This window comes from Primulina eburnea, chromosome 7 (genome assembly GCF_022965805.1).
Source record: "Primulina eburnea isolate SZY01 chromosome 7, ASM2296580v1, whole genome shotgun sequence".
NCBI lineage: Eukaryota > Viridiplantae > Streptophyta > Magnoliopsida > Lamiales > Gesneriaceae > Primulina > Primulina eburnea.
The window spans coordinates 30294154-30320739 of NC_133107.1; the positions used below are offsets into that span (position 1 = coordinate 30294154).

Sequence of the window (26586 nt, forward strand, 5' to 3'; positions counted from 1 at the left end):
TTTGAGCATTTCGAGCACTTATTTTCGAACAATAGTTCGAATATTTCGCAAAAAATGTTCACTTTAATTCAAATTGAATTCGAGCCAAAACTTTTTAAAATTTCGAACTTCTAATAAAGTTCAAAATCAAATAGAACTAATTTGAATTTTCAAATTTTTTCATATTCAACTCGATTCGATTCGTTTACACCTAGATATCCATATCCATTTATCTGGTGTTAATTTGTTGGATGCTGCACATATCCGCATATCAGAGAGGCATGTGGCTGTGAGTTCCTTGTCATAAAAAAATTCCACATGTGGAGTTCAAGTCGCAATGATAAATGCAAAAAATTTGAACCAAAAATTAAACAAATGCCCGATGGCCATATGAACACAAGATTGTCTTACTTTCATTAATAACACTACTTAAAACACAAGATTTTGGGAGCAGAATAAAAATCTATGCATTATGACCAAAGAATAGTACATTTAAAAAAAAAAGAAAAAAATATATATGGCACATTCTGTACACTGACTGATAAAAACTCGTGAAAACAGAAGAACGCAGCTCCTCCACAGCATAAACAAGCCGAAAAACGAGCACCATAAACTGGTATTTTCATGCATAATCGAAAAACTTCCGCCAAATACGAAAAAGATTCCCTTAATCAGACCATTCTGTGCCTCAGATTGTGTTCACTCTATCAATCACGTCCAATGCTTTACTTCGGTCGAGCTCGAAGTTTATGATAGGTAAGGAAGATGGCCGTTTTACAGGGAAAGGATCCTTCTTATTTTCAAATGCTGGCGAATGGCTGCTACTCTTAGTTAGCCGTTGTTGCTTGCATAACCTCATCTTTGATGTGTCGAATTCTTGACTCTTGCTTATTCCAGGTGTCAGTTTCCTTTTACTCACATCGCGAAGCATTTCTTGATCTTCGACTGTTAATGATGAGCTCGACTTGTGGGTTAACTGGATAAATTTCTGATTCGGGGACCGGATGGGTGATTTTATCGGGGATCTGACTCCATTTGCAGCCCTCGATTGGGAAATTAGATGATGAAGCCACACCACAAGATCAAGAATGTAAGCTTCAGTTTTCTCCTTATCCGCATGATGCAGTGTTTCAAGACGTAGTAGATCAGTCTGACCAGTAGGTTTCCGGTTCACTTCAGACCTAAGGAGAGCAAAGAATTTGATAAAAAAGAACAAAAGGAGGGTTCTTAAGATGAAAAACAAGAGAATTAAACTCACCCGCTATTCGCCCATTCTCCAACCCAACCAAAGCCATGGTGTGCCCTGTTTAAAAACGCCACATCATAAAGATGAGCACAAGTACCCAAAGGGAAATGAGAAAAGGAAACAGATGGATGGAACCAGCAAAGGGAGGACCATAGAAGACAATTTTCACGAACTGTTTACTTAAAAAATGTTAACTTCGGTCCACCTCATTTCACGTAGGTGTGATAAGAGATCAAACAACATACTCTGAAATTATTAAATCTATGATGTAAGTTTGATACGATATTATCGCAATTTAGGTATAGAAATATTTCCTCAATGAATATTCCTGAGATATTTTCAAGCTTTGTGCCGTGAAATGTAGACTTTAGTGATCCAGCCACATAAATCAAGTAGTGTATTGCATTCTCCGTTGACTATATTTCTACTATTTTGAACTCAACAATTATTTTGAAAAGGTAAGGGAGGAACTGATTACAAAAGAAAAGCAGTTTACTTTGTTGTATTGATGGCCATGGGGACAAGCCAGTGCAAAGTTTTCTCCATTTCTGCTTTGATCTGTGGTACTGCCAACTGCAGAAACGTCAAGAAGAAGAATACATAATTACTATGCAGATTAATAAAGATAAAAAAAACAGTTACAGGCAACAAACAACAAGAAGGATTGGGAAAAAATTGGTTCCATTAGAATGATAAAAGTACCTCTTCATCAAGATGAAAGGATTGTAATCTGGGGCGCAGAGCTGATTTTATACCGGGAGGGAGTCCCTGGTATAGAGCATCTCTTGTACTTGGTGGCACGGAACCTGACCTCGTCACCTGCTTAAAATCGGAAACATTATCATCTGCCCTTACCTTCTCAAAGGAAAACCAATCAAATGTTGGATAGAAAATCTAACGAATGGTGCATGATAAGCCCAAATCTTGTAGAGATTTTAGGGATTCTATTTTATAATATCTGTGCTTATCTAGAATTATTATCCCTAATTTTGTACTTATCTTAATTAAGTTTATAATGATTGTAGATTTGAATAGAAGAGGAAAAAATGCATAATTTGAGAGATAATATGATTTTGCAAGACTTCAAAGTCAACAAAATACCAAGAGGAAGGAAATAAAATATTCTTATATTTTATTCCTTGATAATGTTGAAATTTTGGAAGAAAATCTGTGTAAATATTGAGAGAGGAAGCCTCAAAATTGAAAAATAAAATATTATCTAAAATTTTAAACATGAGAAGAGCTTCAAAGATTTAAAGGATGAGGCCCATGAAGAATTATAAAAGGTAGCGTACGTGAGCAGAAAAGGGAGGCGCACTAAAGAGAGAAAAATCACCGCGGAAGAGAGAGGCACAGAAGCAAGGAGGAAGAGAGGGGCAGAAGCGTACACAGACGTGAACAGTGAGAGAAAATAAGAGAGAGGTAGAGGAGAGAGAGGAAAGGAAAGAGAACGGAAGTGAACAGAAGGGAGGAGATCCGTAACAGCAGAGGAGAGAAGACGGAAGTGCAGAACAGAAGACTACACGGAAGACATCACCAGGGAGGAAGAAGAGAAAAGAAACAAGGAGGAAGACAGAAGCAAAAGCTGGAGGAATTCCTCATCACACACCACAAATCACTGAGAATTCCTTTCACTCATTCTTAATTTTGTTTTCTTCTATGAACTTAAATATGACTTTTCCCTTCTATTTTGAATTCATGGAATAATTTTCTTTAGGCTAAGACCACAATATGGCCAAACAATACTTTATTTGATATTTGTTTTATTTTCATTATATTATTTTTCTAGATTTTAATTATTGATTGATGATAGTTTAATTTTTCTTGTTAATAGCCTGATCAACTATTTACATGTATGTTGATTAATCATGAATCGGAAGATGATTGATTAAATATAGCAACAAAGACGTCATCAATACATGGTTAAACTGACTAGAAATAGTATTCGGTTTCAGTGTGCGGTTTTAGGTGAAAACTGAAATTCCACGAAGATTTAATGCATTTAGATCTAATTAAATTCAATTAGAAATAATTGGACTGTTAAACTTAAATAGGTTTATTAACTCGAGGAATCGTTTAATAAATAAAATTGGGGATTTCACCGTGATTGTCAAGAATTAAAAAATTAATTGGATTTTAACATATGTCTACATAGTAGAGTTTGGTACCGTTGTGTGTCTTAATTATTTATTTATTTGAATCGCTCCTTGATATTTGAATCCCTCGTTTTTAATTGCAATTATTTTATTTAAAGTTTAGATTAATAATTCACATATAATCCTTTTATTTATTTTGTCTAGCTTAAGTTAAGTGATATAAATTCTAGTAATTAAATATTAGTCTCTGTGAGATCGATACTTGGACTCATCATTCATATATTATAACTTGACCTAGTCCGCTAGCTAGATTTATTCCCAACCAAAATCGTCGGTCAGTGCATATTCAAGAAGCATTGTCAGGACACCGAGGAAAGATAACTCACAAGAGTATCTATCTGTGTAATGATATTCGCATAATGCAGCGAAAGTCCAGCAGATCCCAACTTCTGATGGCTGTTTTTTACTGGCTTGTCTCCATCTATAATAATAAACAGTCATAAAAATGGCGTGTTATATATAATTCAGGAAATGTACCGAGAAAAAAAAAATAGTTGACCAAAGTTACTTTACGAATTTCCCTAGAAATAAATTGAATTATGATAACCGGAGCGCTGCTTTTTTTAGGAACACAGCACAATTATAAAAATAAGACCTCAACGTACAATTGCATCATTATAAGAAGATATTTGATCATATAAAAGTGAATAGAAGATCATTTTGCCAACAAAAGAACAAGAGCAGCAGCATCTCTTGTTTCTAAAATGTCACTTTATTCGAAAAGGATTCGGAAACATCCCCCATTCTGGCCAGTACTACGCGATAAAGTATATTACTAACTTTTTATGTTTAGGAAGGGCATTGAAGTAACTGATGGAACTTTCAATTTTCAATTCCTTAATGTACAAATATGTTTGTCACTTATGGAAAAATTCTGATATCAAAAGAGATTTTTTCATCAACCATCATTAGGGCAAAAGTATACTGTGTGAAAGAATCCAGTTTGAGGTCACATTAAAACATTGGCATTCCTTGTCCTCAAACTTTATAAATAAGCCCTTTCAAAATCATTGAACATTTTAAACTTGTTGAGAACATAATCAAATTCACGTGAAATTTTTGAAACAGATAAAAAAGATTTATCTTACAGGTATACTATGAAACAAATACACAATCAAGTGTTAAATCCTTACTCCCATTTAACATAAATATAGGTAGAACCTAAAAAAAAAAAAACTGCTGGTAAATAACCAGTTCCAAAAGTTATATTTAACAAGACCAAACATTACAGAAATTGCAAAAATGCTAAAGTTCTGAACACGTTACCATAGATACCAAACGCAGAATGGATCTCTAAATGGAGAAAATAAACAATGTCAGCAAGCTTCTCCATTACCTTTAAAACAATACAAAATATAAATGTTATTAGCTTGTGTATAGAGTTTTTTACCACACTTGTAAGTCAATGGTTGTTTTTTGGTTAGAAGGCCCAATACGCATTAAAACCCAAAAGAAAAACAAAATCGCTAAGGCGATACCTCCTCCAAGATTTTAGACCACAGAGACTTCTTTTTCAAACTTTTTACATGTTTCTGTTGACTTTTCAACTCTGCTCGTAAAATTGCAAGGCTCTCTCCTTAAGAACAGCAAAAACAGATATTAAAAAATGGTACGAGAAAGTAACACGATCACGAAAAACAATGTAAACTTAATGTAAGGATCCAGAAATAGCAATTCATAGCAGACTGCATTAGAAATGAATACAAACGCAACATAAAGCATCCGAGAGATTTATTTTAGCAGCATAATACGACTTTGGTAGCCTATTAATAGAATAAAACACAACTTGTGTGTAAAGTAGGAAGGTATCATCCATGGAAAGGACTGACTTCCTACATGAAAGTAACATGGAAAACTTACGCCACTATGACCGAACTTTAAAAAAAATCAACAGCATTACAAATCAAGTGAAAGTAACTGTATTCTTTCTAAAAGTTAACAGTGCCCTTACGCGCTGAACTAGAGATCATAAATTTTAGAGCATAATGCAGAAAAGTAACTCCTCAGATTTCCACCCTAACTCAACTTAATCAAGCGATATTTAGCAGCTAAACCATGGCGATTCTAAAATGCATAATTAAGCACATAACAACTGAACAGTCACTTCAGTATGACCATAACCACCTCTCTGTCCAGTATTGGAGTTCTCCTCTTCTTGAGCCTTGCGCCGACAGTCTTGTTCAAATCGGTCCAGCGCATGCAATTCTTGATATAGTTCCTGAAACCTAATAATATTAAGCATCCTTTTCGAAAGTTAATGCAGCAAAATAGTTGACACTGAAACCCATCCTTGTCATCAGTATACCCGAGCTTAGCTTTAAAATCAAGTGTTGAACTGCTGTGAGACTTGAAATGAATATGAATCCAAAAAACAGTAAACAAGAGGTACACTTGCATCCCACATAATATTAGCCATTGATTCCTATCTAAATCAAGGCTAGGGCATTGCATGTTTATCAGTATTCTTGAGGACACTTTTAATGAGACCATTAAAGAACTTCAAACAGTTAGTTTTCAATAATTAGCCGTCCCATATACTGATAGATGGAGCTTCCACAAAGAAAGTGCACATTAAAAATGATAAGACAAAAACGGAACCAAATTGGCAATGATGGGAAAACTTACAGCAGTGTACTGAACCATAGTCATCAAGTGCTGAATCTCAGTCTCTGCTTCTTCTTTCATTTGTTTTAGAGGAGAGAGTTCTGTCACCAACCTAACATCAAAACAGAATTAAGCATCATACCCAAAATCAGATTGACGGATCATCAAGCAAGTAATGTAGTAACTGAGGAAATGATATTTGAAATTACTTCTCAAAGTAACGGTCCAAGTTATGCCACTGGGGATCCTTGCAGCGATTTCCGAAACGAACAACCTCTCCAGAAAAGATTTTCAATTCATCTCTGAGACATTTGCGCACTCAAATAAGCCACAACACCGAAAAAACAAACAAAGAAAGAAATTCAAATTGTTATAACATAACACCTCTTGTCATATGCCGCAATTCTCAGGAGCTCATCCATATCTTTCGCAATTAAGTTATTCACACCTTCGGATTGGAGAACCACTTCTTTCAAATGGTTAATATTCTCCTTTGAAAGGGAGTGCATTAAAGTAGCACCTTTGACTACGGTGTTCGCTACTTCAAAAGCCAGAATAGAAATTTTAATTCCTTTTGTTCCCATCCCAGCTGCAAAACCGCCACCGAGGTTCAAATTAGTCATGCTACTACCAAGTGTATCCAACACATCCACTGCTTTTCCGAGCCCAGCGGTACCTGCTCTGCCCAAAAGCGAACTAACTTCTGAGACCTGGGAAATTAATAAGAATAAATGTATTATTATATCCAACAAAACAAATAAAACACTACATCGACCTGCCAGACGAACCAATTGGACAAGAATCATACGAAGTCATTTCATAAATGCTTAGAATTATATGTACACTACAAATGTGTGTTGACATTAACAATGTTGAATATGAAGCCAATCTAGAACAATGGAATAACCGAGTCTATTATAAAACTAAAATATCTATGAAAGACCCACACACAATTAAATATTTAGAAAAGAGACTGTGAAAACAACCACTGCCATGACATATCCCTTTAAATATATTCCTTCTGATAAAACCTAAATCGTAGAAGAAACATTTCCTCTTTTCGTCACTGAAACTACATAAAAGAAATGAAAGTACGATACCAAATGGACTTAAAGAGTGTCTAAATGCTGCAGGAACAATCACATAGTCATTGCACCCACTCTTGACAAGTGTCTCGTGGAAATTTTAAGAAAATCAAAGAGATACAGAGAAAAACATTTAACCTCCAAATAAATAGATTTCGTTCAACAACAAAGGCTTACATTTTCTAAAGGTTCCCTATTTCTTTAAAATTGATAATGTTAGAGTCAATAATATTAGACAAATGAGAAAAACTGACATTCATATAAGAGTTAGACAACTTTAACTGTTGAATGTGGTGGATATTTATTAAAAACATTTTAATCAGATCAAGGTAAAACGTAAGTCTTGGGTTTGATTTATATTTCCATGCATTTTGCTGCCGAAAAAGAATTCACATGTATTAAGATGTGTCCTAGGCAAGAGCTACTTGATAATGAATTTTAAATGTCTCTCCCATTTCAAACAGCTTCTGGTTTAGATGAGGTTATGATTCAACGAAAAAAATTGGGATTGTCAGTTCGCTTATCAATTATTATACACGGGGAAGTACAAAAACGATCCAAAATTTTCATCATTCTTTTCCACCAATGGATCCCAAAATTTCATCATTTCTCAGTAGACCATGAACCAACTCATCCTTTGCAACTCCTCTATCTTAACTTCTTTCAATACAAACTTATCTTAAAAAAGCTCTGATCGAACTGCAAAATAAGACTTCCTTTACTGATTAGAATTATGGATGGAACTTATGCACTGAACACGTTCAAGCTTGATTAATTTAATTACTCTCCATGTGACCTCTATTGTTCTCTCTCACCCTTTAAAATTGATCCAGACAAGCTTTTGAAAAGCAATTCTAGATTTTAGCTTTGAACGTGAATAAGCTTTTGTAAGGCATGAAAAAAGTGTAGCGCATCCAATTTCAGTATGATCCCAGTAGACAAATTCCGAGCAATATGCCTTCCATATTCTCTACACGATTGTTCATGAATCTATCAGAAGTAATAAATTGCATTTATCCTTCTGTTTATCCATGACAGAAGAACGAGACATTATGTTGGGCAAAAGCTATCTGTGGTCTTACAGCAAGAATAATATTTGCTTGCACTAGCATTTCTTTTTTTTTTTAACACCAAAAGATCTACATTCATGAAGATCAGATAATTCAATACAATGTGGCAAGACCAAAACCAGAATAACTGCCACGGAAAAGAAGACGATACAAAAATAATACTCATTGATTACTAACCGCAATTGCTACTTGCTTGGACTTTGTTGATCTAGATTTATGCGACAACCCCCTGGACAAACGAGGGATCCCATCATTAATATAATCAATATCTGTTCCATGAGAGATAGGCCCCAGCTCAGGGAATGAAAAGGGTTCTCTCAATGGCTTTTCTCTTACTTCCATATCTTCTGCAACATTAATTTCTCGGATATTCAATCCATGAGATTGATAAACTATTCCAGAGCCATAAGTAAAGTGGCCATTAACATGTGGAATTGCAGCCAATGCACCATCATCGGTAGACCTTCTTGAACAAATCCCACCCATTGCATATGTAATGATCACAGTTCTATATCTGCCCGGTCATCCAAACAATCATTAAATTCGAAGGCAGCAAGATACTCCTTCAAAAATAATACCAGTACCAGAGCCAGTAATTCAAGGATATACTGAATATAGCCATATCCGTTCCCTTAATTCATGTTTTAATTTTACAACCACGGAACCATTAAAACCAATAGGATCTGGGAAGTTTAAACTGCAAATCAAAAAATAGGACGGATCCGGTAAACATCACATCAGAAATTATATACAAAACAAGAAAAAAGAATGTCTTACACGAATTAGTAAGGCAAGTCAAACCAGTAATACTTATCATCAGCAAATCATCAACCCAAAAACGAAAAGAGACCTAAACCCGAAGGAGAAGTCCAGTAGCAGCATAAAAAAAAACCCAGATCAAGTCACAATCCGCTTAATAAGGTAATAAAACCCCACACTTCAGTTCAACAAATCAAACATCAAAAGGCACACTAGAGAAATTAATAGCCAAGAAACCAAAGTTTTCCCAAAAACGAATATTTATGCACATAAAACTTTCATATATATTCAAGTCCGCAAAAAGACAGGTTCTTACTCACTAAATATATACATGACACAAAGAAAGATAAAGATGATGACTTGGATCTTAAGAGGAAAAAAGAAAGATTCTTGTCTGCTTCTCTTTCTATTCAACAAGAATACTTGTACTTGTATACAAGAACCAGGAAAAAGAAAAAGATAATCACAATACAATGATGATGATGGGAAATGAAAAGGGATCACAGACAAGCTAAGGAAGTCTCTGACGTAATATATACGGCTTGAGTCTATATCTATACATACTTTAGGAGTAGAAATGAAACAGACGAGGTCCAGTCTTTGACCCAAATCAAACCCATCAAGGTCTCTCAAATAAATCAAAAAAACAATATTAAAAAAATCAAGAAAATAGAAAAATGAGTAGATTTGCTTCAAAGGGTTTCTCACTTTTTCCCCACAGAATCGAATTCCAGAGCCAAATCAAATGCACCATAACTCAAGTAGGTTAGAAATTATATAAGTCACCCATTCTCTCCTTTTTTCCCCCCTTGTTTTTTCACTTTTACAAATGTTCTTTTCTGCCCGAGTCAACTGCAAGAGGTGTAAAATATTTTAGGGAGAATTGGGGTTCAGTCCCCAATTCAAACCCATTTTGCCTTAGCTCCCTGGAGAGATAAAAATAAGTTTTAAAATCCAAAAATACCCTTAACCCTATTTAAATGATAATTGATCCCTGCGCTTTCTCAAATGGTATCAGAGCCTGGTTGATTTATTTCAAACACAAAATTTTATTATTACAAGTAACTAATTGTATGAGAAGGAGAATTTCGAAAAAATTATGAATCCGAACTTTGGTTCGAGAAAAATAATTTACAAGGAATATTCCAAAATTTTGGAATATAAACAAGTGATTCTAACTATGGTTAGATCTCAGAAGTCGGAAGGGAAGCATCAGCACCCTAAGGTAAAATATCAGGTAAAGTAATGATTCAGAACAATAAGTTTCTGGAGATAGTACCCGATTCGTCTAAGCTATCATCAGATCTTAGAGAAATCCAGAAAACGGTACAAAGTTATGGCACTTTGCTATATTATGTACCTCAAAGAGTTGAGAAAATCCTAGAGAAACAAGAAGAAATTCTTGTAACCTTAAAGGATATCCAAACAAGAATTCAGAAACTAGAACAACAACCAAGTTCTAGTAGACGTACTTCGGGAGGTTGGTTACCACCATCCTTTGGTACCGAACCTTTGTTACACCAACAAGGGAAGGCCAGAGTGGTGTCAAAACCTTTGACTGAAGAAGAAAAGATGATCAATCTAATTAAATCTGTCTCAGAAAAGAAATTGATCTGATGACAACTTTAGAAAGGATTGGTTTAGAGGATCTACAAGAGCTTGCGGAATCTTTCGCAAACCTCAAAGTAGTAGATCTAAAGATGAACACAGCAGTAGGTGAAACACCACCTGCAATAACCTGGTCATCTTCTCAGGAACCACCAAGGGAAAGTAGGGGATCTCATAATATAAATATGAGAGAATCTCAGACTGATTTCCATACCGGTGGAGGATCACACCCAGCGGGAACAAGGGCAAGGAGAACTCAAATTCCTTTGCACCAAACACCCTATGGGAAAACTGTTTTAGATCCTATACATCCTTACGGGGTTATGCTTAACCTTGATGTATTAGACTTCAAAAACAGAGAAGAACTCATAGACGATTGGACATCTGCTATGAGAATTGCAGCAGGAACACTTGATCTCAACAAAGAAGGATTCATTAAACTTTTGGAAATGAGTCTTATGGGATCAGTAAAAACTGCTTGGGACATGACTTCAGCAGACATGAAAGAGTCAGTCCTAGTTGGGGAATCTCTTAGTGAGATCGCTGGAAAGATGGCTACCCTATTCAAAGCACACTTTATAGGGGTAGACTATTTCAACAGTCAAGATACAGAGAAGAAGAAAAAATATACTCAAGCTCTGTATAGTCTTGAATTACATGATATATGTTTGGTAGATGAATACATTATGTTATTCACCAAATATAGATGGAATTCAGGAGTCGAAGAAGATATAGCTATGCAGCTTTTCTTCGCAAAAATGCCAAGCCCTTGGAGAGAAATGCTCATAAGAGAATACGTACCTGGTAATCCAGATACATTGGCAAGAAGAGCCTCTTTCCTTAAAGGGAAATTAGCAGAATGGTGCCACATGGCAGCATTACAAAAGAATTACAAACGACTAAGGGGTATCAACAAAAGAACTCCTTTGTGTTGTAAGGAAAATGATCTTCCAACAATTATTGGAGGTAAACCACAGAAGCATAAAAGGAAAAGTTTTAGGACTCATCCTTATGCAAGAAGTGGAAGAAGTTCTTGGAAACCAAGAACCGTATGGTCTAAACAAAAAGCCAGATCTTACAAATCTGGACAAAGAAGCGGACCATCAAGAAGTAGGATATCATCCCAAGCATCGAGTTCATCTCGAAGCACAGGAAGAACACCTACAAAGAAAACTTTCAGAAGAGCTCATACTCGAGCCAATGAAAGTTTCAAGGATTGTAATTGCTGGACATGTGGAGCAAGAGGTCATATCTCGACCAATTGTCCAGAAAATGAAAAAAGAGGTATTAAACGCTTCGATCCTACTCCGGATATTGAAGAAGCATTTTATTACCAAGATCTTATTCAAGTATACCGATTCGAGGATATCGCCTCAGATGAAAGTATATATGAAGAAGAAGAAGTCATCTTAAGTCAAGAAGAATCTGATGGAACAGAATCGGAATCTGACTGAAGACGAGGTGTTTCGACACGAAACACATGAAGATTTGTCTGGGTTTTTTAGCCAGACAACAATATCTCATAACATGGTTCAAAGAATCATGAGAGAAAATCCGAGTCTACAGAGATATCAAGGTTTCTCTGCAGGACAGGTAGAAAAGTTCTTAGGAAGTCTTGGCCTAAGAAACAGGAAGCATCATCTAATCTATAAAGTTTCTCGAAGGGAAATGGCAATCCCAATGGAACTTACAGGAAATAGAATGGAGATGCAGTTAATTCCTTCCGAAGAAATAAAGGAGGAATTACAAAAACTCAAGATAGAAGTAGCAAGGACTATGTCCTGGATTCATATAGGAGCAATCCAGATTATGATAAAGGCTACTTTCAAAGAAGGGATAGATTCACCAATTGATATCGCCATATGCGATAAAAGAATGGGGAATCTACAAGATTCAGTACTGGGAACAATCTCAGGAAACCTCTGTGCAGGAAAAATTGTAGGAGTAATCTATCCAAGGATAGCCTACAACCTGGCAGATCGAGATTTCAGCCGAGCCTTGACACTGCATCAGAATTTTAAGGAAAAAAGGTTGATGAAAGAAGGCAATAGACCATATTCTATTACCTATCAGATTTCATATGCTCTATCTAATACACATCATTCTGAGTTGTTTATTAGAAACGAATTTATTGAAATCCCTGAGATATTTGGAAAAGTTGCGCAGGCAATTTATCCAGAAAGAATTGAGTTTCCTTTAATACAGGAAACAGATATCCAGATCCAAGACAAACCGATTCTACAGAGGAATCAAAGTCTTAGATTGGAACCAAGAAGACTATCTTTTCAAGGAGATAGAATTACAAGTTACAGATGGGATAAAAAGCCTGTCATAGAAACCCAACAGGAGCTGAAAAGTTTTTCTACAATAGGAAAGCTCAGATGCCCAGAAGGTTGGAAGGAAGTAGAAATAGTATTTGATATTACAAAACAAAGGAATCAATTTTCTTGTAATTCAATATACTATTTGGAACAACCGATGATAGGAACTTACCAAGGACTGATTAATATCAGAGAATTGGAAGTCCATATTCAAGGAATTCCGGGAAAAGAATCAGATCGACTGATTCTTGGACTAGAGTTTCTCGAGGAACACAAACCTTGGAAACGTCTAGAGTATGGAATGGAGTTTATGACAGAAGATAAAATGTGGAAAATCCAATGACCACAAGTCCATTCTCCATATACATTCCAGTAGGAATGTTGTATGAACAATATAAGGCAGAATACTTTGCTGCATATATTGATTCAGGTGCTGGAATATGTACAGCAAAACGAGGAGTTTTTCCAAATAATTTGGAAGAAGAGTTACCCAAGATTGCTGGAAGAGATTTTTCCAGAAGAATCTTAATCTTATGTAAAGGGATTAAGATGACTGAAATTATGATTGGAGGTGCTGGACAAACACCTTGGTACAAGGTAAAGACACCACCAATTTATTTTCATGATACAGGAGCTGACATATTGTTAGGAAATAACTTCCTACAAATGTTCAAGTCCTATACACAAGAAAATGAGACTAGAAGATTAGTGTTCACAACACAATGTGCTCACAAAATCATAGTCCAGAGACTTCGAGAGGCATTTTACAGAAAATTGACAATCCAGTTTCACAGCAAGCGTGGTGATTCAGGAAAACTTCTGAACCCAAAAATGAAGGATTCAAGACGGTTTGGAGAAACAATGCTACAGTTAAGAGCAGATAAGGAACTCCAAACAGAAGATATAGAATGCCTTAAGATAACTCTACACACAAATGAAGTAGAGTTTGAATCTAAGGTATCATTAGAAGATGTCAAGAAGAGGATCAAAGAAAATTACAATGAAGATCCCTTGGCATGGTGGGACAGAAATCAACTCAGGGCTTGCCTTAAGATCAAGGAAGGCAAAGAGTATGAATTTGTCCGTTGTAAACCCATCCCAATGAACATCATTGATCAGAGGGATATGCAGATTATAATCAAGGAACATCTGGACCTTGGATTAATCAAAGCAGGTATGTCACCATATAGCAGTCCAGGTTTCCTGGTAAGAAACCATGGTGAAATTAAACGAGGAAAACCCAGATTGGTTATTAATTATCAAGAAATTAATAAGATTCTGGAGTTTGATGGGTATTTTATACCTAGTAGAGAACACTTGATTAGTTGCATTCGCAATGCCAAGATATTCTCTAAATTTGATTGCAAGTCTGGATTCTATCAGATTCGGATGCAGGAAGAAAGCAAGAAATTCACAGCTTTCTCCACACCTCAAGGACATTATATTTGGGAAGTATTACCAATGGGATTGGCTAACTCACCCCAAATATTTCAAAGAAAGATGGATAATCTTTTTAAAGATTATTTCAAGTTTATGTTTGTTTACATCGACGATGTTTTAATAGCATCCAAAGATATGAATGAACATGTTAAACATTTGGAGATTTTCTCTAATGTTTGCAAGAAAGAAGGACTGGTTTTATCTGAAAAGAAAGCAGTCATTGCTACAAGAAAGATTGAATTCCTCGGAATTGAAATCGATGAGTCAGGAGTAATTCTGCAAGAACACATAGTAGAAAAGGTGCAGAATTTTCCAGACAATCTCAAAGACAAGAAGCAACTTCAAAGTTTTTTAGGGGTTGTTAATTTTGCTGGGATGTTTATCAAAAACCTAGCAAAACACAGGAAAGTGTTCAGTCCATTATTGAAAAAAGATGCTAAATTTATATGGACAGACGAACACACAAAAGAACTTATCCATTTAAAGAAGGTTTGCAAAAATCTTCCAAAGATGGCTATTCCTCAAGACGAGGATAATCTGGTATTGTATACCGATGCCAGTGATCATTGGTGGGCTGCAGTATTAACCAAGCTCACACCAGATGGAGAACAACCATGCAGATATTGTAGTGGGTTATTCTCAGATGCAGAAGCCATAAGATGGCATATCAACGAAAAGGAATTCTATGCAGTAAAAAGGGCTTTTGAAAAATGGCCGTTATTTTTACTTGCAAAGAAATTCACTTTGAAAGTTGATAATACTCAAGTTAAAGCCTTTTTGAGGAATAGAATTGAGTCTAAACCAGAGAAGGCTAGATTATTACGATGGCAAGCTTTATGTCAGAATTATATTTTTGATATTATGATAATAAAATCTCATGAAAATATTCTTGCAGATTTTTTAACAAGAGATGGACAGCATTGACATTGATGCTATTATCAAGATGCAGAGGCATTTGAGGGAACACCTTGAAATGCTTCAAACCGAGTTCAACAAGTTAGCTGTTAACGCAGAAGTTGCGGGTAGGCTACAACAAGCTGATAAGAGAATTGTCTCTGATCGAATTACAGGATGTTTACAGGCATATACTCAGTTATGGTCTGTAACGCAAAGGCCTATCCTCCAGGGCATTGAGAGACCACTGGTTTCTCAAATGGAGAGTTTTCGAGTACAGGACTCTATACCTGTAGCGGGGGATTCAAATACCCCTTGCACAAGTGTTAAGTCGGGATCATCATCAGATGAGTCGGCCAAAACAAAATTGAGACTCCTGATCCTTATCTTGAGTCTTCAAGTCAACCCTTCACCTCGGGGATTGAAGAGGGAGAGATTAACCTTAGGCCTCGTATTGACAAAGGCAAAACTAAGGTTGATACTAATGAAAGTATAATTTCTCCATTTCAGGTTTATCAGCAGAATTGGGAGAAATTAAAAACACGAATTGGCATTAACCCAGCTACAAGCAGGGTTGACGTCTCAGGAAAATATCCAAGGGTATGGATGAAACAAAATTCATATCCAAAGAAAGTTAAAGCATGGTATGAATTTGGGGCTCTGGCCTCAGTTTATACTACATCACCCAGCTTTCCGGAAATCTCAGGTCTACCAAAGTGGATCCAGGAAGCTGTTCACGAAACTTGGGCGAATAATGATTATTTGTCCAGAGGAGATGTTTTGGAGCTATACTTTTTCAGTGCAGCACCAGAACCAGCAGGAAAAGGTTCTCACGAAGCCTTTCATTTCATCAAGCTAAGGAGGCCGGATATTAATATCCAAAAATTTATCAAGGATCCTCCAATAGAAGAAACACCCCTGGTTGCTTCAATTACTGAAGATGACATGTCTACCAGAAGAGCTTGGGGTTTATGGGTCTGTCTTACTGAGATGGACAAAGTCAAGTTTCCGTTCAAGTTCTACAATCACTCAGTGAACGGATCATTCCTGTTGAATACCATGACAGGAAAAACAACAAGTTTCGCAGAAGATTTATTTGAAAAGAAAAGAAATCTCTTGTGGAATAGCAAGCTACCGGCAAGCAAAGAGACTCGCCGAAAGTTCTGTAATATGGCACACATAGGAAGATGGTCGGAGAACATCTGCTCTGAATGCCAAATACGGAAAGAACCAGAGTTCGGTAAAGGTTTCAAACCAAGATCTGATCGGAAACATTTTACCGAAGCAAGGACAAGTGGGGAAGGACCACATGCACATTTTCCTCGAGGATACAAAAAGCCGAAGATTCCTCGACAAAATTAAAAGGGACATATGACCCTCCATTATAAAAAGCAGGACCACTACCATGTGAGTGGTAGAATCAAGACAACCACTAATTAGTGGTAAAGGACAAATAGACCACCAATAACAAATGGTGGATGACTCAGCAAGCATTGGATACCAATCTAAAAGGAATCCAATGAATAAAAGTAAATTAACTGGTCCCGAAAATTCATCCATAAATAAGGACAGAAAGGAAACCAGTTAACATACCAGAATCAAAACTTAAAAATGTATCGAGTATATTTGAAAGTTTTGAAAAGAAGGTTAACATACAAGAGGAAAGAGGCAGAAGCTCTTAAATGGTTAGTAAATCATTTCAAAGAGTATAAAAAAGATGAAATTACTGCCGATATCCTGGAAACTCATCGTCAATGGTATCTAAAAGAGATAAAGGAGGATGAGAAGTTGATGTCCAGATTGATAATCTAGACAGGGACCCTTCAACCACTACATGGTCCCCAAGAAAGCTGTAAAGGCTAATGAAGATTTGAAATCCGAGTTTCAAATCCGAAAGAGCCTCCTATAAATAAAGCCGGAAGAAGGAAGTGAAGATCATCGAACATTTTCCTCATTTCTTTCATATAAGGTTGTAATATTTTCTTTCAAGTTTTATGTGTGTAGAAAGTCCAGCTACTATAAGTAGCTAAACAAGTTTCTCCTCCTCTACAGGAGGTTACTATGTAATATATAAATATTTGTGTTTGAATAAAAGAGATCTTTGCTCTAGCCCCTCTCATGTATTATTTTCAAATTTTTTTCTTATACTGTACACTCTAAGGTAGGAAACGAATTAGAGTTGTGCCAAGTGCTGCTGAAGGAATCTGCGTCTGTAACCATCGGTTGCGATCGTGTGGTTGGACTGTGAGGAGCAGTTTGTAAAATACGGTGGATATAACCCGGTAGCACTCCGGTCAAAAAGGTATAAGAATTAATTTATTTTCGGAAGCATGATGGGCCATTAAATTTAAAAGGAAAAACAATTATTTAAGATATAGGGAAGAGGGGTATTTTGGGAAGATAAGAAGAAGGAGGGAGTGGAATGGAAGTTTGTGGTCAAACAGGGACTGAACACCAAGTTCCCCAATATTTTACTTACATAGTGATTATGAAAAGCGGGCCAAGTCAAGTCCATAGTGGGAGATCACCATTCCATATTCTACACGCGGCGGTGGTCTCTGATGTTTGAAAATAAATTCCAAAAATTTGAATATAGGGAAAATCGTAGTTCTTATATGTTTCTTGTTTTACCATTTTGATAATTTATATTTTTAAATTTCAATTTTAATGGTATATTTTTCAATTTTTTTATGATTTTAATCTTTTGTACGTCGGGATTTTTAGAACGACACTTATACATCATCGTAATGTTGGAGTGACATAGACGTACATCCGTGTCATGTAAGAAAAATGTTTAAATTACAAAAATAACTGATAAAATTGAAATTTATAACATAAATATCAAAATTAAAAAGAGATAAATATATAGAATTAATATTGCAGATTTCTCAAAAATAAATAAACACGTGAATTTGATATTTTTAGGATGTTTTATTCTGAGTAATACACACGTTCGAAAAATTGGGAAGTACTTAAACTATATATTAGAAAACTAATAAATTGTTAAAATCTTGTCTTGGTATGTCAAAATGCATGTCATATTTGAAATTTTATTTTTCTTCCGTGGAAGAAAATCATTTGACTATCCGTCTTTGTGTCCAAACAAATAAGGTCTTATAATATCGAACGACTCAAAAAATCAAAGCAAAGGGCATGGTCCGGCTATTTTATTTGCCACCGATACTCTTTTTAGTCTCTTGCCATAGTTCAAGAAAATTAATTGTACCATATATTAACTTGTTTAATTATTAATTTACATGCATTTTGTATGACAATGATGTTAGCGAAATATTAATTACAGTAGCATAGAAATAAACTTGTGAAGATGAAGCAGTAACCGAAACAAGTGTATTGTTTACAATATGAATATCGTAAGGAAAAATAAATCCAAACCGAGACTGTAGCATGTATAATTTCCTTAAAACAGATTCGTCCCCTCATATATGTGCTTCGAGATGACAACGGACGTCTGTTTCATATGAAACAACGGGCAGACCCACAGTGATGTTGCACAAATCACTACGCTGACGAACAAGATACTACCTGAACTTTGCATGGATAGAAAAACAGAAGCGCATCAAACAAGCAATAGCAGAATGCAGAGATATAGCAAAAGCACCAAAGGTTGTCATCAATATGATAGCCGAAACACTAATAGTCAGACCATGTGAAAAAAAATTTGTAAAAGATGATACACATTCCCAAATTTTCATTCACTCATATAAAAAGCTCATAAATCTCACAACCCAATACATTTAATCCAACAAATGAAACCTGGATCTGTTACTTTATGGTGTGACCGAGTCACCAAACAGACAATAATATGCACATCACGCAACTCAAATATTCACGTACTTACTTAACTTGGATATCTAAAGTGTGGGGACCCGGACGCTAATAGTAAGGCCCGAGAAATTTATCATGTTAATCCGAAATGATTTGACAATGGTTATTATAATCGGACACGATTTGCTGATAATTGACATGATTGAGGTTATACGGACTTGAATGAAGAAGCCGGGCGTCGTTGCATTATGAGCCAAGAGTTCGGACAGAATATGTGGCGCCCGAGCGGTAGAAAAGCACCGCCCGAGCGCCAATGTATCACAAGAAGAAATTCGGACAGAACTTGTGGCGCCCGAGCGGTAGAAAGTTACCGCTCGAGCGCCAATGGATTGTAAGTCAAGCACCGAACAGTATGTTCGGCACCTGAGCGGTAGTTTATTACCGCCCGAGCGCCGCTGAAGGTTTGTGCAATTGTGACACGTTTCAGTTGTATGCACGGTGAGTATATATATATAAATATATATATATATATACACGATTCTTGCTTCAGAAGAAAGGAGAAGAAATCAAGAAAAGGGCCGAGTAAGGTTATAGAAAATCCTTACGCCTTTCGTGAGAAATCCGTCCGTCTGTTTTTGAATCCGATTACAGTACTGAGTTCCTGTCAGAGCAAGCTTCATCAGGACGTAAGTTTTGTTACGTTTAGACATGATTTGAAATTATGATGTTGTCAGAACTGAATAGAAACCAGATATGGTGTTTCTGCTGCAATAGACATTGTATAATTGAAGGCAGATTAAAGAATAGACTGGTTATGCAATTGTTATGAATTTCAGAGTGAAATTGATTGAGATTTGATATCAGAATTGAGTTATTATTGATTTTGAGTGTACAGATATTGAGATTATGAACTGTACTGATATTGATTATGAAGTCTGATAGTATATCTGTGATGTTGAGATTGACGGGATTATCAAGACTGTGTTATTATGCCGTCGAAACATCAGTTGATTAGATTGATCAGATTCAGTAATGATTTCGATTGTAACGTGATATCGTGGATATGAATTAGATTGTACATTGTTCATATATGGATCAGATTATATACTGATTGAGTATTGATCAGAACAGGTTCTGAATTGAGTTATATACTGATATTGTATTTATGTGATTGTCATTGCCAGACCGGGTATGGACAGATCAAAATACGAGACTTCGTCTTCGTCAGAGCGGGAAGACAAAGGTATACATTAATGTTAAGTTGGGATTGCACAACTCAAGTGAAGTTTGACTTGAGTTTCCCTAAATCACATACTTTATTTTATTGCATTGATATTTGCAGATTATCAGATTGATATGTTAATGTATTGACTTAGAACAGAGTCAGAGTCCGAGTCTAGGGCAGACAGCCTAGCTAGGGCAGAACCGCCGAGTCTTTCTCAGAACCGATAAGACTCTAGACTTACGGTGTATCGAAGAGCTTCAGATGTAGATCGACGTCTATCTCAGACACATTCGATACAGCATACCAAAGTCTAAATTAGATTGGGATCCCTAGATTTGAGATAAGATAAGATTAGATCACGAGTCATTGATTCATGTAGTCAGACTAGATACATGTTTTGATGTTTGTTTATGCTTTTATATATGATTTGTATGATTGCATTTAATACATTGTTTATACTGGGATATTTATATCTCACCGGAGTTATCCGACTGTTGTCTTGTTTGTATGTGTGCATGACAACAGGTGGGACAAGTACAGGGTCACAGATATGAAGACAGACTGAGATTAGAGTGGTGATACCGGACTTGGACTAGAGCTAGGGTTTGAACACTTGATAGTAGTTGTTGAAGCTAAGTATGTATGATTGTATATTTTATCAGATTTATACTTTTATACTGATATGTATAGGAGTTTGATTCCATTACCTTCTGCATTTTAAAAAAAATAAAAAAAATTAGACCCTGTTTATTATAATGGATTAATTAGTCCCAATCATGATTAAAAAGATGATTAGCGTCCGGGTCCTCACAACAGATGGTATCAGAGCGATAGATCCTTTAGATTGAGATAGTCAGAGTTGATAGATCCTTTAGACTGAGATAGTAGAGAATGAGCGGGGTAAATTGAACTTTCTTCCTTGCATGTGATTGCTAGCATGAGATTTATTATAATGTTGAATTACATTATGGGTGCTAGCATGATTTATTGCTTTCCCTATTACATGTTGTTTGTTATCTGAGTTGATTGCAGCATGTAATTGTTAAGCCTGAATCAGAATCGAGATCAGAGAAGGCCTGAGACAGATTGTATAGATTATGTACTATTCTATTTGATTATCAGATATACCGCCTCGAAGAATTTCAGAAAAGGGCAGTACTTCGACTGAACAGATAGATATATCAGAGAATCAGATAGAAACACAGATGAAGAGGTTTCAGTCGTTTCAACCGCCGATTCTGAAGGGAACTGAGACACCAGCAGATTGTGAGAATTGGCTTGAGAAGATAGAAATGGTATTTGAATTTCTTGGTCTCACAGATGAGTGTAGAGTTAACCTGATTGAGAACCAATTGCAAGAGACTGCAAGAAGATGGTGGTTACTAACCAAAAAAGCTTTAGAACAGAGTTGTTCAGTAATATCGTGGAAGATCTTTAAATTTGAATTTTATCAAAGATTCTTCCCTACATCATACAGACAGGACAGAAGTGCAGAGTTTACTAACTTGAGACAGGGTCAGATGAGTATTGATGAGTATTTGGCACAGTTCTTCACCTTATTACGTTTTGCCCCTCTTGTGGCTAGGAATGATGATGCGATATCTAGCCAGTTTATTCAGGGATTGAATCCTGAGATACGTACATTGGTGAATGTGAAGCAATCGAGTAGTTTTGCTGATACATTGAACAGAGCCAAAAGAGCAGAAACGGTTCTAATAGGACACAGGGAGCATCGTATGATCTTCCAGCATCGAATCCACAACAACTGCCTTCCAGAGTTGAGATTGGCAGAAACAGTGGTAAAAAGAAAGAACCATTGAAGATCGAAAAGAAACAGATTAAGAAGTTAAGAGGTGGACAGAGTAGTTCATCTAGCTCCAGTGTTTCCAGTCCGAGTTATACTGGAGTATACTGCAGAACTTGCGGAGGAAGACATTCCACATAACACTGCCAGGGAGTACTTAGTAGATGCAATGTCTGTAAACAGTCGGGACACTTTACGAGAGTTTGTCCTCAAAGAGATTCCCGAAGATTTTAGGGAACATAATCATCTGATGACACTGATTGTGGAACAGACCCAGATATAGTAACAGGTACTATTATTTATGATTCTATTGCATATGTATTGATATATACTAATGCATTTGTTAAGAATATCTTTGACTGAGTTGCATGGAGATATGCTATATCTGTTGGGTTGGTTGTACTGTAGTATTGATTTCCTAGCTTGTTGAGGAAAATGTTGATATCAGAGATTTCTGTGACATATTATATACTACAGTAAGATAAGAATGAGATCGAGTTAGATTATGATGTACTTGTGTTTTCAGATTTGATTGTATTATTGATATGAATATGCTGAACAAGTACAGACATATTGTAGAATTTTTCCAGAAATGGTAAGATTCAGACCATAGATTCAGTGGAGATACCACGATAAGGATTCTAGATTTAGAATTCCTTTGATATCTGTATTGTATATGACTCGATTAGTACAGAAAGGAGCAGATTGCATCCTTATGTATTCAGTAGATCCACTGAAATCGAGTTTAGTATTGACAGATTGGTCAGTATTATACAAGTTGACTGATGTTTGCCTAGATAAGATTTTAGAATTGTGTTATATCCGAAGATAAAGTTCAGAATTGAATGGAGATCAGGTATTGTTTGTATAGTAGATTTAGTACAGAATGGTATTGACTATACAGAATGATACAAAATGAATTGAAAGGATATTTGAAAGATCATATGAAATATTCTGAGAATTATGATTCTTGTATACAGAAATTGTTCAGATATGTACTTTGTTGAAACAGATTGTATTCAGAATAGATGATATCTGATGTTAGTATACTAATTGATTTTGAGACAGTTGATATTGTGATCAGTGACTGATCAGATACCGATATCAGAAAGATCAGAAGATCAGAAATGTCAGAATTGTCAGAGATTGATATTATATGAATTGACAGATTATCGGATATGATTGTGTTTTGAACTGCTTGAGAATTATTGCTTCTAGATCAGTATTTTATACAGATCGTATTGTTTGGGGAGCATATTATATTTGCAGATGATATATAGCAGTTGATCAGAATGGCATGAAGATCTGATTGATCTGACAGAATTGATAGTATTGTTAGAACTTACAATCCTATATAGATTTACTAGATTAGTATAGATTAGTGTTATTCTGAATCAGTATTGATACAGATTTTATGAACCGTTGAGAGTATATACAGTTCAGCTTATATCAGAAATGAATTCAAGAATTGCAGCAGTTCAGAAACGTGATCAGAGTGGTCAGAACAATATTTCGATAATCAGAGCAGAGTATCAGTCAGAGAAACAGATATGTGATTTTGTGTTTTGTGTTAGACTAATTGTGTTATGATATCAGAATATTTCAGAGTTGTATAACATAATTGATATTTATAATCAGGGCCGAATACCAGGTAGGTATTTTTCTTTAAATTTTATTATTAACTGATTTGTTTATACCGAATAGTTTGAATCTGAAATTACAGATAGTGTCAGAAATGCATTGTAGTGGATTCAGTGTTCATTTTGCTGACTGAGAATGTAGGATATTCGAACAGACAGGTATGATATAGACAGATTAGATCAGTCGTGACAGAATTTGTACAAAAAAAATGTTAGCAGAAATTGTACTGATATGTCTGAATCGCTAACAGAAAAGACAGAAAGATAGAAATCAGAAGATTTATTACGGATTTTGTATAGTTCTGATTCGATAGGGGGAGTATATTTCGATGAATTTCGTAATAAGATTATCCCAATACTTTCCAGATTTTTATATTCGATGATTATGATTGACAGATTGTTCAATCTATATCTATTAGTTTGTACAAGATGATGTACAAACAGAACCAAATGACACAGATTGATGTCAGAACATAGTCAGAGTGACTAGAATATAGAAGTAAATTATGTCAGATTGTGATTTTGATTGAGTTGTATTCGTAATAGAGTATATCATGAACTCTCTTTTAGATTGTTTCACAGATTGACAGGCAGTCAGAATGTGTTATCCAGATATTAAAAGACTTTGGTACAGCTTTAGTGCTGGATGTTAGCACTAATTATTATGACTATTGTCACTGTTTGAATTACTGTATGACAATAGCTATTAAGACAGTTCAGAATGGACAGATTTAAGAAACCAACGTCGGATGATGACGATTGGTATTTGAAGATAAAGATTGAGTATATCGTGGACCGGGATAAACAGATTTGATAACAGCTGATAGTAGTGATTTGCTATGAGCTGTGGTTTGGTATATACAGATGTTGTATAGCCAGTATGGTGAGATTGAGATTTCAGAACAGATTCATTGAGATGAGTTCTGCTTTGAACTCTGTATACATTTCTTCTGAATCGATTGTTGCGAGTTCGGGGACGAACTCAGATCTAAGAGGGGGAGAAATGTAAGGCCCGAGAAATTTATCATGTTAATCCGAAATGATTTGACAATGGTTATTATAATCGGACACGATTTGCTGATAATTGACATGATTGAGGTTATACGGACTTGAATGAAGAAGCCGGGCGTCGTTGCATTATGAGCCAAGAGTTCGGACAGAATATGTGGCGCCCGAGCGGTAGAAAAGCACTGCCCGAGCGCCAATGTATCACAAGAAGAAATTCGGACAGAACTTGTGGCGCCCGAGCGGTAGAAAGTTACCGCTCGAGCGCCAATGGATTGTAAGTCAAGCACCGAACAGTATGTTCGGTGCCCGAGCGGTAGTTTATTACCGCACGAGCGCCGCTGAAGGTTTGTGCAATTGTGACACGTTTCAGCTGCATGCACGGTGAGTATATATATATATATATATATATATATATATATATATATATATATATATATATATATATATATATATATATATATATATATATATATACACGATTCTTGCTTCAGAAGATAGGAGAAGAAATCAAGAAAAGGGCCGAGGAAGGTTATAGAAAATCCTTACGCCTTTCGTGAGAAATCCGTCCGTCTGTTTTTGAATCCGATTACAGTACTGAGTTCCTGTCAGAGCAGGCTTCATCTGGACGTAAGTTTTGTTACGTTTAGACATGATTTGAAATTATGATGTTGTCAGAACTGAATAGAAACCAGATATGGTATTTCTGCTGCAATAGACATTGTATAATTGAAGGCAGATTAAAGAATAGACTGGTTATGCAATTGTTATGAATTTCAGAGTGAAATTGATTGAGATTTGATATCAGAATTGAGTTATTATTGATTTTGAGTGTACAGATATTGAGATTATGAACTGTACTGATATTGATTATGAAGTCTGATAGTATATCTGTGATGTTGAGATTGACGGGATTATCAAGACTGTGTTATATGCCGTCGAAACATCAGTTGATTAGATTGATCAGATTCAGTAATGATTTCGATTGTAACGTGATATCGTGGATATGAATTAGATTGTACATTGTTCAGATATGGATCAGATTATATACTGATTGAGTATTGATCAGAACAGGTTCTGAATTGAGTTATATACTGATATTGTATTTATGTGATTGTCATTGCCAGACCGGGTATGGACAGATCAAAATACGAGACTTCGTCTTCGTCAGAGCGGGAAGACAAAGGTATACATTAATGTTAAGTTGGGATTGCACAACTCAAGTGAGGTTTGACTTGAGTTTCCCTAAATCACATACTTTATGTTATTGCATTGATATTTGCAGATTATCAGATTGATATGTTAATGTATTGACTTAGAACAGAGTCAGAGTCCGAGTCTAGGGCAGACAGCCTAGCTAGGGCAGAACCGCCGAGTCTTTCTCAGAACCGATAAGACTCTAGACTTACGGTGTATCGAAGAGCTTCAGATGTAGATCGACGTCTATCTCAGACACATTCGATACAGCATACCAAAGTCTAAATTAGATTGGGATCCCTAGATTTGAGATAAGATAAGATTAGATCACGAGTCATTGATTCATGTAGTCAGACTAGATACATGTTTTGATGTTTGTTTATGCTTTTATATATGATTTGTATGATTGCATTTAATACATTGTTTATACTGGGATATTTATATCTCACCGGAGTTATCCGGCTGTTGTCTTGTTTGTATGTGTGCATGACAACAGGTGGGACAGGTACAGGGTCACAGAGATGAAGACAGACTGAGATTAGAGTGGTGATACCGGACTTGGACTAGAGCTAGGGTTTGAACACTTGATAGTAGTTGTTGAACCTGAGTATGTATGATTGTATATTTTATCAGATTTATACTTTTTTACTGATATGTATAGGAGTTTGATTCCATTACCTTCCGCATTTAAAAAAAAATTAGACCCTGTTTATTATAATGGATTAATTAGTCTCAATCATGATTAAAAAGATGATTAGCGTCCGGGT

The 26586-nt window shown here is 35.8% G+C and overlaps 1 protein-coding gene across 5 annotated transcripts; it reads right to left on the reverse strand.

Annotated features, from left to right (window-relative positions):
• Window positions 1–346: 346 nt before the first annotated feature.
• LOC140837414 (protein PSK SIMULATOR 1-like) lies at window positions 347–9754 on the reverse strand. 5 transcript variants are annotated; one of them, XM_073203567.1, is made up of 14 exons: window positions 9216–9434; window positions 8918–8990; window positions 8318–8837; window positions 6370–6695; window positions 6195–6287; window positions 6007–6097; window positions 5506–5599; window positions 4860–4957; window positions 4648–4717; window positions 3708–3802; window positions 1928–2044; window positions 1722–1798; window positions 1238–1282; window positions 347–1160 (listed from the first exon to the last, which is right to left on the reverse strand). In XM_073203567.1, the coding sequence occupies exons 3-14, from the start codon at window positions 8624–8626 to the stop codon at window positions 668–670; spliced, it is 1908 nt and encodes a 635-aa protein (XP_073059668.1). In that variant the 5' UTR covers window positions 8627–8837; window positions 8918–8990; window positions 9216–9434; the 3' UTR covers window positions 347–667. The 5 variants fall into 5 exon arrangements, with proteins under 5 accessions (XP_073059668.1, XP_073059669.1, XP_073059670.1 ...); XM_073203568.1 differs by lacking the exons at window positions 8918–8990; window positions 9216–9434 and adding an exon at window positions 9608–9754; XM_073203569.1 differs by lacking the exon at window positions 8918–8990 and having other exon boundaries at window positions 9220–9434.
• Window positions 9755–26586: the final 16832 nt, after the last annotated feature.

Excerpts from the sequence above, each read along its gene's own strand:
- LOC140837414 (XM_073203568.1), bottom strand. The coding sequence starts at position 8,626 with ATGGGTGGGATTTGTTCAAGAAGGTCTACCGATGATGGTGCATTGGCT. Across the intron at positions 6,696-8,317 it reads CCAAGCAAGTAGCAATTGCG|GTCTCAGAAGTTAGTTCGCT; the intron begins GTTAGTAATCAA and ends TTAATTTCCCAG. Across the intron at positions 3,803-4,647 it reads TTCTGCGTTTGGTATCTATG|ATGGAGACAAGCCAGTAAAA; the intron begins GTAACGTGTTCA and ends TTATTATTATAG.